The 20,134-nt window shown below is 31.6% G+C and overlaps 1 protein-coding gene and 1 long non-coding RNA gene across 2 annotated transcripts; one reads left to right on the top strand and one right to left on the bottom strand.

The window, feature by feature from the left end:
- Window positions 1–3,016: 3,016 nt before the first annotated feature.
- LOC139517095 (transmembrane emp24 domain-containing protein 10-like) lies at window positions 3,017–11,625 on the bottom strand. The gene is made up of 5 exons (XM_071307776.1): window positions 11,351–11,625; window positions 10,259–10,379; window positions 9,307–9,377; window positions 7,195–7,321; window positions 3,017–5,720 (listed from the first exon to the last, which is right to left on the bottom strand). Exons 1-5 carry the CDS (start codon window positions 11,528–11,530, stop codon window positions 5,599–5,601), a joined length of 621 nt encoding a protein of 206 aa, XP_071163877.1. The 5' UTR covers window positions 11,531–11,625; the 3' UTR covers window positions 3,017–5,598.
- Window positions 11,626–11,876: 251 nt separating this feature from the next.
- LOC139514920 (uncharacterized) lies at window positions 11,877–19,855 on the top strand. Its single transcript, XR_011662753.1, has 2 exons — window positions 11,877–12,014; window positions 19,770–19,855. It is a non-coding gene; the product is annotated as an uncharacterized lncRNA (long non-coding RNA).
- The last annotated feature ends 279 nt before the right edge of the window (window positions 19,856–20,134 follow it).

The raw sequence follows: 20,134 nt of genomic DNA, 5'->3' as shown, positions 1-20,134 counted from the left end.
ATAAGGGTATCTAGTTAAACAAGAGTGCACACGCTGAAATGTCTCGCCTTCTATACTAATCATTGATATTATGTTGATAGTCCTAAGTATAAAGCTAAGCTTTATTACAACTGTCACATAAACTTAACATTAACCAAGATAACTAAACAAAGACCAATGAACCTTGAAAAAGAGGTCCAGGTCAGATGAACCATGCCAGGCAGACAGGTACAGCTAACAATGCTTCTATACAACATATATAGTTGACACATTACTTATAGTTTAAGAAAAATAGACCAAAACACAAAAACTCAACACTGTGCAATGAACCGTGAAAATGAGCTCACAGTTAAATAAAACCTGCTCGACTGACATAAAGATCATAAAATATTTCCATACACCAAATATAGTTGACCTATGGCATATAGCATTAGATAAAAAGACCAAAACTCAAAAACTTAACTTTGACCACTGAACCATGAAAATGAGGTCAAGGTCACATGACATCTGCCCGCTAGACATGTACACTTAACAATCATTCCATACAACAAATATAGTAGACCTATTGCATATGGTATGAGAAAAACAGACCAAAACACAAAAATTTAACTATAACCACTGAACCATGAAAATGAGGTCAAGGTCAGATGACACCTGCCAGTTGGACATGTACACCTTACAGTCCTTCCATACACCGAATATACTAGCCTTATTGCTTATAGTATCGGAGATATGGACTTGACCACCAAAACTTAACCTTGTTCACTGATCCATGAAATGAGGTCGAGGTCAAGTGAAAACTGTCTGACAGACACGAGGACCTTGCAAGGTACGCACATATCAAATATAGTTATCCTATTACTTATAATAAGAGAGAATTCAACATTACAAAAAATTTGAACTTTTTTTTCAAGTGGTCACTGAACCATGAAAATGAGGTCAAGGACAATGGACATGTGACTGACGGAAACTTCGTAACATGAAGCATCTATATACAAAGTATGAAGCATCCAGGTCTTCCACCTTCTAAAATATAAAGCTTTTAAGAAGTGAGCTAACGCCGCCGCCGCCGGATCACTATCCCTATGTCGAGCTTTCTGCAACAAAAGTTGCAGGCTCGACAAAAAATGATGGCCAAAAGCATTTACAGCAAATCTTTTTGCCTTATTATAGTCAATTTTTAACCATTTTTCGTAAATTTTTGTAATCTTTCACAAAAATCTTCTCTGAAACTACTGAACCAAATTTAACCAAACTTGTCCACAATCATCATAAGGGTATTTAGTTTTAAAATTGTGTCTGATGACCCTACCGCAAGCCAAGATGGCCGACATTGCTAAAAATAGTACATAGGGTAAAATGCAGTTTTTTGCTCATATCTCTGACAGGATAAAATTGTTCATTAGGTGAAGATCTATCTGCCCTGAAATTTACCGACCATTCAGGCAACCTGTTGTTGGGTTGTTGCCTTGAAATGGTAATTTTAAGAAAATTTTGCAGCTTTTTGTTATTTTCTTGAATCTTATTAAAGATCAATAAAGTACAGCAAAGTAAGAACTAAAAAAAAGTCAACATGACTGAAGAAAATGGTCAATGACCCCCTAAGGAGTTATTGCCCTTTATAGTCAATTTTTAACAATTTTCATAAAATTTATAAATTTTTACAAACTACTGGGCCAAGTTCATTATAGATAGAGATAATTGTAAGCAGCAAGAGTGTTCAGTAAAGTAAGATTGTGTCCTTTGTTTAATATGCACATAGACCAGGCTCTTAGGAGCCTCTAGTTTTGCCCCCAATTCCTAAACTGTTGGGACCATAACCCCCTTAATCAAACCCAACCTTCCTTTTGTTCTTATAAACCGTGTGTATAAATTTGATGGATTTTATTTACTTATACTAAAGTTATTGTCCAGAATCCAATTGTCTTCGAACAATGACGACAACGTGATACCTACATATGATCACAAAAAATGTTTGCGATCATATAAAAATTGAAGAATTTTTGTTTCCATTCTCTTAATAAAGTTAGCCTCAACCAAATTTTATGAAACTTAACCCTTTAATCCCTAATCCCGCCTGTGGGCGTGATGGCGACAACAATTCTTTGATGGCCCGTATGACCCTCCATACTTTTTTTTTAACTGCCCCAGCTGAACTGTCATGAAGCAGGGACGACTCTTCTCAGATGTCTGCTCATGAAAATATGGCACTTTGAAAGCCGTTTAAGAGTTCAAAATCGGAAAAACGTGAAAAGTAGCCAAAATCAGGTGGAGGTTGGCATCTTTTGATGGCCACTACGTAACTGGAAGTGACTGTAGGTGTAGGTATTAACTATTTTCATACATGCATGCATAGGTGTTACAGGAACACAAAGAGGTATAATATGGCCATTAGGAATCTAGTCTGTGAAATCTAGGTCACCGTTTTGTCAAAAATCCGTAAAAACGGACATTTAGACAGACCTGACTTAACAATAATAATTTTCCAGCAAGACACTCAAGTCCAATATACTCCCAGCTAGTATGAATGGACTGCTGTAACTATAGAGTAATACTTTAATGACAAATAAACACAGTCTTGTCAATGTTCACCTCTCAAGGTTGTTTTAAAATCGGAAAATAAGACGGAAAATTACCATTTTTCAGTGGGGGTGGGTTCAAACCCACGAGAAAATATCTGAATTTGTCCCTTTATAACTTTATATGATATGAAGCAGGGGCATCATCTGTTTCTAATGAACACATTCCCCATTTATTTTTAGTATAAATAAATGGTAGGTTTAAATTGCCATTCTCAGCAAGATTCTCACTATAGCTGTTTTTATGTATCACTTTTATTTCACCCCTATGTTCTATTTTTAGCCAAGGTTACCATGTTTTTTGCAAGCCAAGCACATTCTATATATTATTTTTTTTATAGATGCTCCTTAGGACAAGTGTGACTAAATTTTGTTGAGGACATGAAAACAAGATATACAGTATTCACTATGCCTAACTCCTGTTAAATTGTAGGCAAACAAATATGAATAACAAATACTTTGTTTGTGATTTTTTATTATGACCTTTTTTTTAAATTTAGAACAAGCAAAGACAAAAAAGGATGTACAATTTGATCTAACATTTACATCGTCATATATTCCTAAGATATGTACATTTAAAACTATATATTTCTTACACCCACTCATTCACCATTTCTGTAATAATGCTTTAAATGAACAAAAATAGTTCTAACCACCTGGAATATAGTCCCTAAAATGTATTAAATTGATGATCATATTGAACCAAGAGTTGCAATAAGGACTCAAGGGTTGAATTATTACTAACATACTTCCTAATACGTTTCTGAGATTTGAACACAAAACTAAATCAGTCAGGGCATTCAAGTGTAAATGGTAAGTCATATTACATGTAATTCAATTTTGATGAACAGTTTTAAACTCCACAAGAGGATCACCTTGATTGATTACAAAAATTGTGGATCTTACAAAAAACATAATTGCTTCAAGGCAGACAACAGCATGTATATACGCTGTAAAAACCAAGGTGGCTTAGAAACAAATCAATATTTTTCTGGATTGAAATAAAAGTTCAAACTTTTAGGGGATTTGTTTCAAAATCCAACTGACATATTTAATGAAATTATACACGGTGTCACACATATAGAAAGTTTAAAAGATTTCTGATATTACTTCAATAGGTGAAAACTTGTCCTCAGCCTTTACTTAATGACAACATCAATAATGTAATACTATAATGGTGTATATACACTTTGTACATGCCATGGTATCAAGGCACTAATATGTTCTATGCATGGTTAAATAAGTGCTCAAAATATTGTTTGATCTCGGTTGAAGGAATCAGTTTTAGAATATGTCAAAAGTAAAGCATCAAAAGACTTTGATAACAGGAGAATAGTTTATATAATAAGGCAGCAACTTTCTTCATTTTGATGAAACTAAATAATGTTGCAGCACTGAGTCATCATAAATTAAAAACAAGTTATATGTATAACAAATAGTATGGTCTGAAACATAAGTTATAAACACCAACAAATTCAATGAAATATTTTTTTCAAACTTTTTACGTTGAAAGTAGATCCTTTTTTTTTTTTTTTTTTACATCTTTTGAAATAAAAACAACCAACATGTGGTCAATATTTGAATGTTTCATTTAATTTGTAGTCAATTAAATGAATTTACAAAACAACAAAAAAGCGAAAAATATTCGTCAAATCTCTTTAAAATCAGTTTCTTCATTATATATACATATTTTTTATCAACTATATTGATCCTCACTAGGATTCATTTTCAATTGGTATAATTCATGTTTTTTTAAAACTAATTTAATGAAAAACTCAAATATCAGTCAATATTTTAAACAAAAAATTGTGCAAAATAATTTTCAAACAAAAGTGATAAAAAAATTCTTTACATCCCCATGAAGGCACATTGGAATTACTTCTAAACTGTCATGTTTTAGATCTACCCAGTGTGCAAAATGTGTGTTGATAAAATGACTGCAATAACACAAAAAATATTTCCTTTCAACTAAAGCATCAAAGAAACAAAACAATTAAATTAATAATATAAAGCACTTACAGACAATATGTACATATATAAATAAGAACTTAAAACATCAATTCGCATGGAAACTTTAATATATGGCCTGAGTATAAACAAACATTGCTTTCCAAACTTAGCCTTTATGTGATTTTCCCCCTCTCAGACCTGACTAGTACATACACGTCCTAATCAAGAAAACAATGAATTTCATGATTAATTATCTTTTGAATAGGTACTTCATTATTCAAACTTTTTAGGACAGTCTTTTCATGTTTCTATTGAGCCTAACAAATTTGAAGTGCCTGAACACTTCCTCTTACATGAGAGATAAACAACAGGAAGAGCCTGGATTGAATAATATACAGACAGTTAAAGTCTCTGAAGTCTTATTATTACCTCTTTACTGTCTATAGCCATTCTGAGTCACTTTCTTACAGTAATTTTCTAGTATTGAAATTGGTCAGTTAACTTTACTTTCAATAAACATCAAGTATATATTGGTTTCTAATTCTTTTTTTTTTTTTTACAATAACCTAATATGAGCAGAGTGTAATTAAAATACATGTAATGATGGTTTGTCTGTATTACATGTACTATTCTTTTAAAACACACATAAAATACATACCAACATGTATGTCCATACTCTCAACAAAAATGTTGATGGATATAAATTGTTTTACTGACTTTACAATATGATTTCAAAGCACCACTAATTTATAACTTTTCAATATCTACATTAAAATTAATTAAAAAAGATCATTACTATTAGAAAAAAATAGGTATAACAAACTTTTATGTTATGATTCAAATAAAGATATGAAATTTATCATAAACCCTTTCACCTTTGAAAACTTAATATAAATATTTTTAACAATTTCTTTTAATATCTGTTATATTCTTCATAGAACACACATTTTACCAAACATCATTTCATTCAACAACAAAAGCTTTCATCTTTGAATGGTGGTATGTTTTAATGATGATTCCAAAACAAAAATAGTCTGCCGTGTAGAAAAATATGTGTCAATTTGTTAAGCTATGTCTATGTCTATTTTTCTTATTCTATTAATTTCTTGGCCTTGAAATATCTCCTTAAGTACAGAACCTGCCATGTTGCTAATCCTAAAAGACAGCACATTGAGAAAATACTAAAGTACATCACACGTGAATGAGTGGATTCTGAAAAGAGAAAGAAAATACATGTAATTATATGAATGGGTTATAGAAAACAATTCAGCAATTCATAAATAATTTTTGTACATGTATGACCATAATATAACATGGATTGATGAATGAATGTCATATAAAGTGGTAAATTAAATGAACTGTCAGAATGTTATAATGAAATTAATTTTAATCCTACATAAAATAATTGATGTGTTTCCCTGGATATTAGTTTGTGACCAGATCTGTTTCAGTTAAATTGATTTATGGCTATTTAACAGCAGTATGTTACTTTTATATAATACTAAATCAACATGCTGAGCTGATATTTTAACATGCATGTTCAAAAAGTAAGTCTGAAGCCAGGAAGACATGTCACTCTACCAAGATCAAAATGTTTATATTGAGCTGAGAAGCAACCAATTCCAACTTTCAAGTCTTTGGTTTGACCAGGCTAATGATTGTACCCATGACCTCCCACACTCAAGTAGTCTATTACACAAGATAAACTTATGGTGAGACTAAGTTTGCATTTTATCCCCTGTCTAAGTTACAAATGACAATAACTATTAGAAAATATATCTAATCTACAGAAAAAGCATTACTCAGATAATCATTCATTCATGAAGCTTCATAACAATTTTTAGGAAGTTCCAACTTAATAGTAAAATGACCAGAAATGTCATGGGACTGATTGATTTAGACATGTATAAAAATAAGTCCATGAGAGATGATAATTGCAAGTCTTCCAAGGATGAAACTGGCTAAAAATTTTAAACCATGTTTCCTTTTCTTTCTTTCATTCTTGTCATATCTGTCTTCTGATCAAGGGTCTGGAAAAGTTCATATTTGCCATTCTTGTCCTAAGCGGAAAGTATTTCGTCCTAAATGTGTAATTGGGATATAGGTCAAATTTTATTTTTTAACAGAAATAATTTCAGTCGTTTCGTTTAGAACGAGTTTCATGATTTCTTGCTAAATAAAGCAAGTGCAACTATTTTCATTAATATTCTTACACTATTAAAGGTAAAATAATGATGATTTCCTGTGAATTTGATAAACAAAATTAATCCCGGAAATGAGTCCGGAATTGTTCGTTTTAAAATTGTTGCATTACATTTGGTTTGAATTTCTACTTCAGAATCGAAAGAAACGTAAGTGATGACTGAGAAAATTATCGTTTTGAGTCATTAAAATCATTTTATTTTTAAATTGTTGCCTTCCCTTAATTGTTCTTGATCGATTTTAGGAAAATGGTAGGATAAATCATGAAGTAAACAGTGAAGCAATATTGAAACAAGTTGGTTGATGCTACGAGTATGAGCATACTCATGCTGAAATGAGATTTTGACAATCTGTTTTTGAAAAGGGCACCAACTTTTAAGTTATATGAAAATGAATGAAATTAGGTGAAAAAATTTCAGGATCCTTGCTTCTGATATACCAAAATATTAATATTATTGACAATACAGTCTAATTATAGCATTACCATTGGTATCTCTCATTTCTTTTTCTCTAGACTTCATATACTCGAAATCATCTACTATAGATTTTGATAAATCTTCTAATCTTCTCAACTCAACTTCCAATGGCTTTAATTTTTCTGCTTTAGCCAACTGAAAAATAAAACAAATTAGATTTAGTTGGATTGTTATTCTCATGATGAGGTTTTATAGAGATGAAGATTCAATCAATATAGATTAAAAATATTGAGGGTGAAGAGGATGGCAACCTCATTTGGACAATATGAAAAATAAACATTAAAATATTTGCAAGGTTTTACATCAAATTCATTTTTGCATGTCTGATGCAACACTAGGTCAATATACTCAGCAACCAAGGAGTTATTTGCCTGCAGCATAGAAAAAAAACTATAGAAAACTACTTTAATGACAACAGGTAGTAGAGAATTAATGTTAATTTTCTTGATATAACTTAAGTACAAGTAATCTAATTTAATATACATGTAATGGCTAAGAGTTAAACAAACCAAAATAGTTTTTGGTATTGTAAATTTTGCAATAGCATGATATAGAGTAAATGGACTTGCTTTTATGGCCATGAAGGTTGCCTTCTATATTGTTTATCAAAATATAAGAGAAGGACATTGGAATGAAATCACAGTTTGCTTTGCAGTTGCCAGTTTCTGTTCCACACATATCTTTTTTAGCAGAACTTGTTATCATTACTTTGATAATTCTATATTAAAAATAATTGATACATTACCAAATAATTTATAAAACTGGCATGCTTACCGGTATTATTTTTATGTAATTTCAATGCATTATTGTTTTGGGTCTGAAGAATTCAAATTTCATTTTTATTTAGGCATGTTGTGATGTGTGGTGAATGATTTTAAGTTTAGATTTATATTGATGAAGTTTCTTATAAACATGAAGTACATTTTAGTTAAAGGCAGGGTTTAAGCTAGGATTTTGAGGGCTTTAGTCACTTTTGCACGCTATTAAAATCAACCTTATTTTGTGTAAAAGCAATGGACCAATGATTATATTACTAGCTTAGTCAGATTTTAAGGGATTGAGGCACCAACCAGCATGATTGGCAGTTATTGTATGATTTGACTGTATTGGCCATTATGAAAGATTCTGACATGGAATCCAGAAATTTAGTTTACAATTTCTCTTCAGTTTGTTCCAGGGGTCATTCCTGATCAACAAAAGTTGGATTCTATTTTTTTTAAACAAGGAATCACTGCAGAAATTAATGTGCAATGATTATTTCACTGCATAATCATTATCCTTATAAAACGTCTAAGTCGATGTTTGGAAATCATTTCTATCAAGTTTGAAATGTATAAAATCCTTTTTGGAACGATTATAATGACTGAAAGGAGGTTGTAAACAAATCAACAATAGATCACGTTTACTACTTTCGGTTTTAAAATGAAACGAAAACGGGAAGTGACACGTGGATAATAAATTCAAAACGAGTCCGGATTCATCAGAAAATTGTCATTTTTCGATTTAATTTCCTTTAGTAAGAGATATATATTTGTCTCTCTCGTTTAATTGATTCTAAATGATTTCATATTTTACGTTTACTTTTGAATGTCTATAAATAGTCAAAAAGAATACTTTCACGCATGCGTAGAACACAGTACAGGATCTAATATAAAATTAAACAGATTTATAAAAATCCAATTGCACGCGTTGCTTAATCTATTTATAACTGTATTACATTGCTTATATGGTCGTCAGGGGTCAACTTGATAGTTAATTAAATGGCATCCAGACTAAAATACACACAAAACGAAGCTTCATATTATCGAGCTAATGGTCCTGTTAATTGATTATTTTAGACTTTTGATAGTTTGGATAAATGTTTTACATTCATTACACTGTTATAAATAAAATATGAGAATTTAAGTCAAATCTTGTGATCATGAATTTGACAGCTAGTGCCCCTTTTATACATGAAATATCTTAAACATGACCTTATAGGAACAATCAATCTACATACATTTGACATAATTAACATATGACAATAATTAAATGAATAAAGAACATTTCAGAATTCAAAAGAGATGTCACAAATCAATTTGTAACTACATGTAAATAGAAACATATATATGCAACCTTACATCATCATACTGTTTTGCTTCCACGCCATGCTTTAAATCCAATGTTACTTCTATGTCTGAACCATGTCCACCTGTCAATTATAAAAAAAACACCTTTTAAATCATTTAAAAACATAAAATGAAATACAACAGTTTAAGTTTTTCTGTGTTTCACATTTCTGCAAATAAATTTGTTTGTTTGTTGATAATTTCACTGCTTTTAACAGTTTTGTCCATATAGCATTCACAAGTAGCATTTTAAAAAGATCAGACTTATGCCAGGTTGATAGTTAAAAGGGGTCTAATACATGTATATAAAGTTTTCTGTGTTTTACAACAGTTTGTGTATCCCTTTATTTACTTTCCAATTGTACACTTATCTTCACACTACTATATAGAGTATATAAAAAATAAATGCCCCTGTTTGCATATGAGTTCATAAAATTACAGAACTCAAGAACTGTAAAAGTGACGCTACCCAAATTAGTAGATGATCTGACTATTGTAGTAATAAGCATTGTTTACAAGTTTTATAACATTTGATTAAGGCAAACTTAAGTTAGAGGATGTAAACGAAAAATTCAGCGATGTTTTCATTTGTAAAGGGGCATAAACTTAGAATGGTAAATGTGATGCCACCTAAATTCAAAGTTGATCTGTGTTTATTTCGTTATAAGCATTATGTATAAGATTCAGAAGATTTAATTGAGGCAAACTTATATTTGTAACGAGAACAAAAACCAATTTTAGATGTATGCAAGTTTGGCGCAAGTACACACGAATAAGGGTAAAGTTGATGCCCCTTTCACTATGATGGGGGCATATAAATAGATTAATCTCAACTTCAGAGCCAAAGACAGTAAATCAACATTCTGAACTATTGTATACATTTGTCAGAATTTTCAAATAAAACTGATGTGTCTGAGATACAAGTGTTACATGTATACAAATTAAACAACCTTGATTAAATTACCTGCAGTCATCTTTGCTTCAAAACATACTTCAAACATATCATATTCTTCTGTAGTGAAGGCAAATTTTCCTTTTTTAATATCTTCTTTATTATATAGTATGTGTCCTTTCGAATCTGTTACCTGTAAAATTTAAATGAGTAAGAAAAATAAATGAGCTGCAGAAGCAATAATTCCATTTGACAAACTTCTCTGAAGCCTGCTAATTATATAAACTGAAAGAGGTTTAGGTTTTATAACATTGATTAAGGCAAGTTTAAATTAGAGGATGTAAATGAAAAGTTCAGCGATGTTTCCATTTGAAAAGGGGCATAAACCTAGAATGGTAAATGTGATGCCAGGTCCTAAATTCAGAGTTGATCTGTGTTTTTTTCATTAAAAGCATGATATATAAGATTTAGAAGATTTGGTTGAGGCAAACTTACATTTGTAAGCTAAGTAACATGTACAGAGAACATAAACTTTTTACCATGTTAAATTCATTTTATTTGTCTAAACAAAGTTTTGATAATGCATGCACTTATACTAGTCAGAATAAGGTATCTGACTAGTGGCTTAGGTACCAACTTGTTGGTCAAAACAGCCTTTGCACATCAGAGTAATCATGGACTAACAAGTGCTGACTATGTTAACATATGATATATATATGCATATTTAGCATTTATCTATTTTGAAATAATTTAAAATAATGATTTATTGAAACTACATTTTCTGTAGTATGTACACTACATTTGTTTTTCTATCTCTGAATTTGTCTTCTTGACAGGATTTATCAAGACCATACGGCATACCATACATGATACCATATTGAGACATGTACATCTGTGTTATTGATGGAAATAAAGAAAAAAAGACTTACATACTGCTAATGCCATGAAAAGGAGTCCAGGAATTAAAATTTCAAGATTGTCACTGTGAAGGGGACATATCAATAGTTTTCAGGAACCATCTGTGTCATAATTCATCCCCCCCCCCCCCCCCCCCAAGTTTTTAAACTATCAATTGATTGACAGGTTTACCCATTACGAATGAACCTCAAAAGGAATTTCACGTCAAACAATTTAATCTTTTAGCAGACCATTCCATAAACTTACTGCAAGGTTAACTTTTTGTCCTGGTGCGTCTGAAATTTCATACTCTCCAGCAACTAAAACGTCTTTATGGATTTCCTCTCGCAGGCATTTTTTTGTGTTTGGAGATATATGAAACATTAATGCATCTGAAAATGTTATATAAATTGCAAATAAAACGAAAAATACATGAAAAACATCCATGTTTTCAAGATCTGTTTGTTTTCGCCGGTGCACGTTTGCTAACGTGGCATTCGGTGTATTACGTAGCTTTCCGTAGTAACTCGTACTTTACCTAATTACCGCGAAACTTAACAAACAAAGCACAGTAAAGGTCTCATTAAAAAGAAACAGATACATAAATAAAAAGATAACTTTAAGCATTTATCAAAATCATAAATATTTAAATTATTTTTTTTCAAGGTGATTGCAAATATGCGACATTTACCGACTATGTAGTGATTTTCACATTTTTATGATATCTCTGTCATTTAATATCAAATTTTGGTTACTAGCTATTACCATAGTAGGTGAATCTTCAATGCTCTTGGTGAAAAGATAAAGAGGATTTAAAAGTCAAGATTCAAATTGACATGGACAAAAATTTTGCATGGGGAATCGAATAGGAAAAGTTTAGTTAATTTTGCGAGAACATGTCAATAACACCTCTAAGAATCGTCCTTGGAAAGTAAGAAGTGTTAATAATATGTTTAACACTTGCAATGCAGTGCTAGGACATAGAACTTTTGTCCTTATGTTGACAATTTTTTTATAAAATTTACATTTTACCTTCTTTTTTTTTACTTTTCTTACTTTTTTCTTCCCCCCCAAAAAATATAAAAAAGAAATAAGTGATATCCATTTAATAACCGGCTGTCCCTCAGACAAGGAGTTATTTTGATCTTGTGGATAAGAAAAACTAAAATAGAAACAATCATTATATTTTAATCCACTTTTACATGCCTGTTTACAGGTTGTGTTATGGTATATCGTCTTAGTGCCTATTTTGACGCATCTTTTTAGTGTTCGGTTTTACATTTCTAAATAAAAGCTGTGACATCAAATTATATTTGCTGTTCATAAACATGATGGTGAAGGTCATCTGACTTCAACAAAGATGCCTAAAACCAGGGCCGTAACTACCTATGAGGCAGGGGAGGCAACTGCCTCCCCTAAATTGTCTACACCAAATTATTTTTTAAGTAATAAAATGAAATAGTGACAATATGTACACGAAGAACTTGAATTCAAATTATAAACAACACAAATTTACAGTTTTAACAGTGTTATCATGATACGTGATATATGTCATTTTCCGGATTTTTGATCGATAGTGAAACGTTTCAGTATATTTTTTTTTCGTGTGGCCGACCGTCATGTTATTCAGTATTCTTATGAGAACACATTTGCAACTTTGCTTTGGACAATTTTAAATAAAACTTAACCGGTCATATTTATTTAGGAGCTCAATTAAGCAGAGGGAGTAAGTTCCCTTTGTATTGTGAATCTTTTATGATATTGGAAATTCGTTACCGGCTGAATCAGCTGGATCATTTATTTTGTAACGTCTCCCGATCGTACGAGAAAATTATGCCTTCAGTAGCGGATTCAGAGGGAGCGTAGAGGGAGTACGCCCCCCCCCCCCCCCCCCCTTTTGCTGGCACTTTTTTTTTTTATATATAAAATGATTAATAGTCAGCCTAGACTTCGTGAATTTTGTTGTTTATTTAATTTTAATGCGACAGTTTTCCATTTATAAAGCTATTTTTCGCTAGTATTCACTGGTATATATTATTGATAATGTTAAAGTTATGCGATTCGCTACGGCGGAGTTGACAAGTACGTCAAAAAAAAAAACGTCACTCAGTCATTTTGAAATTCAGATTACAGTAACACATGTTCAGGCTAAGATAACACCTTCAAATATCGAGCAAGGACGTATTGACTTCTTTATCACAATTCCGACCAACAGAAAATTGTACTCTTATTACACTCTAAAAAAAAACGGGCGTATTTTTTTTTTGGAGGGGGGGAGGATTGCATGTGAATCCCATATCTGACCGGAAGGTCTGTTCCGCCGAACTGATATACTGAATATTTTTTTCAAAGTCCTATTGCAACCGGCCTGCTGGGTGTGGCTTATATGACTCCATGTGTCGAACGTTATTCACAACTTCATTTTCGTTTCCGATTCATTCGTAGCCTTTTGGTTGATTGGTACCCCACGCTTCCATTGTTGGGTGAAACATTTCAACCAAACATTTCAACGGATAAAAATTTCTTGCTTGTTTTTCTTTGTGTTGGTCGTATTGTAAATTTTATTGAATTGTCGCATATCTTGTTCACAACAAGAAATCTGTAAAGTTATGCTAACTAACCATACAACAAACGGGAATTTCTCATGTCCATTTTTTACTGATAAATTCCACTTCAAATATATTAAATAGTACATAGCTTTGGATCCATTCAATCATTTTATTATAGACAATCAATGTAGAGAATACGGCACCAAAAATGTCCAGCCTTACACTTTAACTAAAATGCATTTTACACTTTTTTTTTATGTTTTTTAGCAAAAAAATAAGGTTCCTAAAAATTTTTCGACTCGCTCCGCTCGACGAAATATATAACTTCGCCCCCTTCTAAAATCCTGGATCCCTCCCTGGCCTTAGTAGTTAAACACTCAAATTCGTTGTATCAGGGACTTTCTATACTAAGTGTATACTAGTATAGGAAATCCCTGGTTGTAGTTATTTACATGTCTGTTCAGCTTTCAACAATATTGAAGGTCCTCGATAAAAAAAATATCTTGCGTTCTATCAGAGACATGTATTATATGTCTCTGGTTCTATGATCTTGCTTTATGTTTTTTTAACTTACCAGTTTGATTTCTAACAAAAATATCTTTAAATACAGATTGTTGGCATAAAAATTGCTTCCAGGATCCAGCAATACTGCTGTAAATCGAAGGAAAACGGGTGATTTTTAGCCACTGATTTTATTGAAAAAAAATCTGCGGTCACGATGTATTTAATGTTAATAATTATAGGTCATAGTACGGCCTTCAGGACGGAGCAGGACGGAGCCTTGGCTCACACCGAACAGCAACCTCAGCTTTTTTTTTTTTAATAAAAATGGCTTCCAGGTTCAAGCAATACTGATGTTTCTTAAAGTAAGTAAGAAACATCAGTATTGCTTGAACCTGATGTTTCTTAAAGTAAGGAAATCGAAGGACATGGGTCATTCAAGCCATTTTAATGAGAGAGAGAAAAATCGTCGGGGGCTGCGCCCCCAACCCCTATCAATGGGGGCCTCAATTGACGGCCCCCAAACCCCTGCCTCCCCTGAATTCGAACCCTAGTTACGGCCCTGAAAACTCTGCCCAGAAATATTATTCTTGCTTAAAATGGTAAAGACAAAGCAACATCCGCCATTTTATTAAGGTCAAACACATTCGACCTTTACCAGAATGATTATCAGTCCTGTATCCACTTTGGTCAATAAAAGTATGTAACCATATATGGACCATAATTTGGTATTCGGCCTTTGGTTTCTTTTTGTATCCTTTTTTATAAGTTCTAAAACTTTAACTTTTATTCTGTGGGTTGTGTTGATGTTAGAATAGTATTAATGGAACAATTGAGTTTTTCGAGAAAAAATTAATACATTTTGATTCACCGTTTACGTGACAGGAAACAAAACAGGAAACCAATCTTTATTTTCTTTATTTTGCACAATATGTTTCAAAAGACATAAATGAACACCATTACTAGTGTTACTTGCTTCATGTTAATATTTAAAATCTATTTTCAATGTTAAATTAAAGTTTTTTTTAAACGCGACAGGAAACCATAAGAAACCGAAAGCATTTTTTTAGTTTTATTTTATTGCAAAATCTGCTTAAAATGATCTGAACAGTATACTTTTTCTCAAAATCCATCTTAAATGTAACAGTATTATAAAACTCCTAAATATGTGCTTGTTTTGAAAACAATTAGTACAATTTATTCAGGAATTTCCGTATTTTCTTCATTGATACAGGATACCATAATCGTTGTATCTTGATGTTTTAGCCAAAAAAATGTATTTATATTTGGTTTTGAATTTCCAGTTATATACAATTTATTCCAAATCATTGGTAATGTAAAATTCTTTAAATCCAGTAAAGAAAACAACTTTTAACTTGGAATTAGCATCTTTAAAATAGGCACCATGTGATATTTGTGACCTGTACACCATCTACATGGTTTCCACATTTTAACCTACTTTAGTGGGCTAAAATCATTAAAGTACTTCCTTTCAAGTCATGCATGGTAAAAGTTTACTTTTCCTTTGACAAGTTTATTGCGTTTCTGATAAGTGTTTGCAGAACATGAATAAAAAAAATTAATTAAAAATTGTGACAAAGATACCAACTTTGTACATTCCAAGTGTAACGGTACATTAACATGTATTTTTTATTAAATTATCTTTATTCACTTAAAATATCCAGTAATATTTACTGCTGAAGCTAAATCAATCCAACGAACATCGGCACCATGATAGGAGACGTAATTTCGATTGAATTTTCCAAGGACCCTTTACATCGTTATTGGGAAACGAAGTGTGTTAAAACGTCGATCAAATCTGAAATCGATTTTGTCAAGTCATTGGGCATTTATTTTCACACAAGATCGTATGTAACATTATGCACATAGAAAAAATAATAGACCCCCGGCGCAATCTCTTTGAAAATTGTATTTTCCTTTTTTAAACAAGACGAAACAAGCCTACAGATTATGTTTGCTTACATCCCGTTGGAAACAAATACAATGTTTAGACCTAGTATTTCGTATATCCAGCTGTATGGGCGTGATCACATGTTAGTCACATGTTTCACGTATGACCGGAAATTATTAGAACCTAACGACAAAAACAATTTTAATAAATAAATGGACTTCTGTTTCGTGTGAAATGTAACGCATAACGATAACGTCATTTTCTAACTTAATTATTACGAAGAACAAAACAAGAATGTATATCATCTCTGATTTACCTGTTTGAACATCTCGCGAGAGTTCGTATTTGCATATTGTTGCAAAGAATTCTTTTACAACAAAGCAGATTAAACCATCTAAAATGTGCGTTACGAAATGGGAAACCAAAATAACGACATTGTTCTTACACCTGCTACAGAAATACTTATAGTTCTCAGCATTTTCTTCTCACTATTCTTATTGGTCGATGTTCTTTGTTATTTTAAAGCAAAATTTACGAATTTGCCGGTGACGATTATCTATAAATTAGTCAGCGTTATGCACTTTGGACGCGAAAAGTAACGCGAGAAACGACACACAAATACGGTCGTATAATCTTTGAAATTTGTTAATTTCAATTTTTTTTCTAGGGAAGAGTAGCACACACTTGTATGTTGATAAAAATAATGGCATCTTTAGATGTTACAACTTTTCTTACAGTAATTCACATTTTATCACTTTTCTATAGTTATAGGAAACGGAGCCCAATAGCAAATTATGGTCCATATGCTTCCCCATTTTGCGTTTTTCAAATCACTCGACTGTCATGTGACATGGTTTTACATTTAAGCAGGAATCACTATAAAACATATGATTGTTGCTTATATTATTTTCTATGGTTTGTCAATTTTTTTTCATTCAATGAATGAAGTATACATTAATAAATGTATGAATGTATTATTGTAAATGTTGTTTTATGAAAGCAATTATTAATTATTTTATAATATATATATATATATATATATATATATATATGGAATATATATATATATCACTTTCATAAATTTTAAACTACAATGTATTAGATATACAATTTGTAAAAAAATATTGGTTACATTTAAAATTATTAAAAATTTTGTGTTTCTATCATCATGATCATTGATGTGTTTGAAAATTTCAAATATGGTTAATAAAATTGAACTTGAACAGAATACTAGTCCAGTTAATCTAGCATAAATTTGACTGTAACCTTAATGTAATTGCAACAGAATATTTTTTAGTTCCAACAAAATCGAACTTGATAACTTAAAAATTTCGATTTAAAATTCCTATGGAGATTTGCATTGAAATGGGAGATAACTCTGCAAACATGGCAAAAAAGGCAGGAATATCAATAAAAACTGATACAAAATTAAAGCTTTACCGCTTCTATTCAATAGAATCTATCGATTGTTGATATTTTAGCCGTCTTTAGAGCATAAAAAACAACTTGAAAGGTGTTTCATATCTTTTATCAAGCTATAACCTAGATTTTATAATTCATAAGTTGACCATTTATTAGATTTTTCAGCATGTCAAGGTAAAGGATCTCAAATTTAATAAAAATATCTGAGCATATATTCTTTTTTTTTTTGGGTGGTTAATTTAAAGTTTCTTTAAACAAGGTAGTTGCTGAACAAATATAATTTAGATATAAGCAATACCAAATATTCACATAATTGTTTTCAAAATGGTTTAATACATAGCCATACATTTGCAATTTCTTTAATGAAAAATGTGCAAAAAAAATTAAAATACCCATAACACTTTGGTTTTGTACATTTCATGAGCAGAAGATTCAATAATATAGTCAAATATGAACTTATAACCCCATCAAAGTATCATACTTTACATGAATTTTTAGAAAATCAACCAAAAACGCAGAAAAAAAGATTCATTTTATTTAGAATTATCTCCCTTTCCAATGTTATTTTTCATAAGAAATTAAAAATGCTGATTTTGAGTTTTCCTCAAGTTAGATTTTATGGGACTTTTTTCTGTGTATATTGGGCTTGTTTAACCCCGCCGCATTTTTGTGCCTGTCCCAAGTCAGGAGCCTCTGGCCTTTGTTAGTCTTGTATTATTTTAATTTTAGTTTCTTGTGTACAATTTGGAAATTAGTATGGGTTCATTATCACTGGACTAGTATATATTTGTTTAGGGGCCAGCTGAAGGACGCCTCCGGGTGCGGGAATTTCTCGCTACATTGAAGACATGTTGGTGACCCTCTGCTGTTGTTTTTTTATTTGGTCGGGTTGTTGTCTCTTTGACACATTCCCCATTTCCATTCTCAATTTTATTAATACTACAGATAAAAACTAAAAAAATTCTGTTGCAATTAGTTTGAGGTTCAAACTTAGTTTGATTGAAGCAATTTTTCTATTATCAAGTACATGTACGTGCAAGTGGTTTTTACTGGTTCGTTTACAGTGTGTCATTACTGGTACCCATCATTAGTGAACAGTCCATTGGTAATGTTAGCAAACATGATATTTATTGCTATTACTGTTTCAAATATCAACTGTTTAATGCTTGAAATATATTAACAAGTTGTCAATCGTTTTCCATTCCATTTTTCGAATTCTTTCAAATGGTAGATTAAATGCAGAGACAAAAACAACCTTAGATGTGTCATTACTGGTTCCTCAGGGATACTGTTGTCCGTCTGTCCCTCCATTGTCAACATTAACTCAAAAATGCTTCAACCAATTTGCATAAAACTTTGGTGAATTGTTCATATCTATTGATGTGAGCTCTCTTTCTTGTTTTATTAATTAAAATTTTTACATTTCTGAGCTATGGGGTTTTATTTATTAAAAAAGGGGTATTTTCAAGTGTTCCGACAATAACTTGAAAATGCTCTAACCAATTTGCAAGAAACTTTGGTCAATTGTTTATATCTATATAGACATGAGCTCCCTTTTGATTTTTATAAATTTCAGATTTTACATGTCCGTCGGAGTTATGGAGTTTTATTCATTCATTTTCCAGCTTTAGGATGATAATCAAAAATGCTTTCGGCAGTTCTCATGAAACTTTGGAGAATTGATTATTTCTATTGATGTTTACTGCAAGCATCCTTTTAATTTTTATAAATTTAAGATTTTACACTTCCGAGTTATGGGTTTTTTTCATAAAAAAGGGGTGATTTTTCAGTGTAGGACAATACTTTTTAAATGCTTTGAGCAATTTTCATTTAACTTTGGTGTCTGGTTTATATCAATTTATTAAGATAACCTCACTTTATTTTTCACAAATTTCTGATATGACATTGAGAAGATATTGAACTTTATTCTTAAAAAAATGCAAAGGGCGTAATCATGTGCTCATCAAGGTTAAGTCTCTTTTGTGTATTTTTCCCATGTTATCTGTGTGGTTTTCCACCTTGTATAGTGAACAATTGATTTAAATTTGTAGATGTTATTAAAGACAAGTCAAACATTGATTATGTTGAAGAGATCCAGTTGTTGGTGTTTTCTGCAAGGAGGACTTGTTTGCCACTAGAATCTTTATACAATGACTTTTTTAGGTATTTACATTCCAGTTCATTTTTCAGGTACAAATTAGTCAACACTGTGTATTCATAAAAAAGGTGAGGGATTCAGGTCTAGATTTGATAGTCTGACAGTAATTTTGTTTTACAACATGATCATTATTGTTTATTTCAGGACTGTTTTGGTAAGAATGGAAAGCCTAGCAGGGACAGGGCACAAGATAAACAGACTTCGACCAAAACAATTCATCGGAGGAAAATTTGAAGTACTAAGCCATGACCCATTTGGTAAGTTATACAAATAATTGAAAAATAAAGTATCCAGATTTGATATTGGTCAGAGGCGGATCCAGCCATTTTAAAAAGGGGGTTCCTAACCCAGGACAAAAGGGGGGGTCACAACTACATGTCCCCATTCAAATGCATTGATTGTCTGAAAAAAAGGGGGGGGGGGTTCCAACCCCCAGAACCCCTGTCCCCCCCATGGATCCACCACTGTTGGTCATGTTGGTAAATGTTCTTAACAGCTTAATGTTTTTG

Source organism: Mytilus edulis, chromosome 3, assembly GCF_963676685.1.
Source record: "Mytilus edulis chromosome 3, xbMytEdul2.2, whole genome shotgun sequence".
Taxonomy (NCBI): domain Eukaryota; kingdom Metazoa; phylum Mollusca; class Bivalvia; order Mytilida; family Mytilidae; genus Mytilus; species Mytilus edulis.
This window is presented reverse-complemented; position numbering and strand designations above follow the sequence as displayed.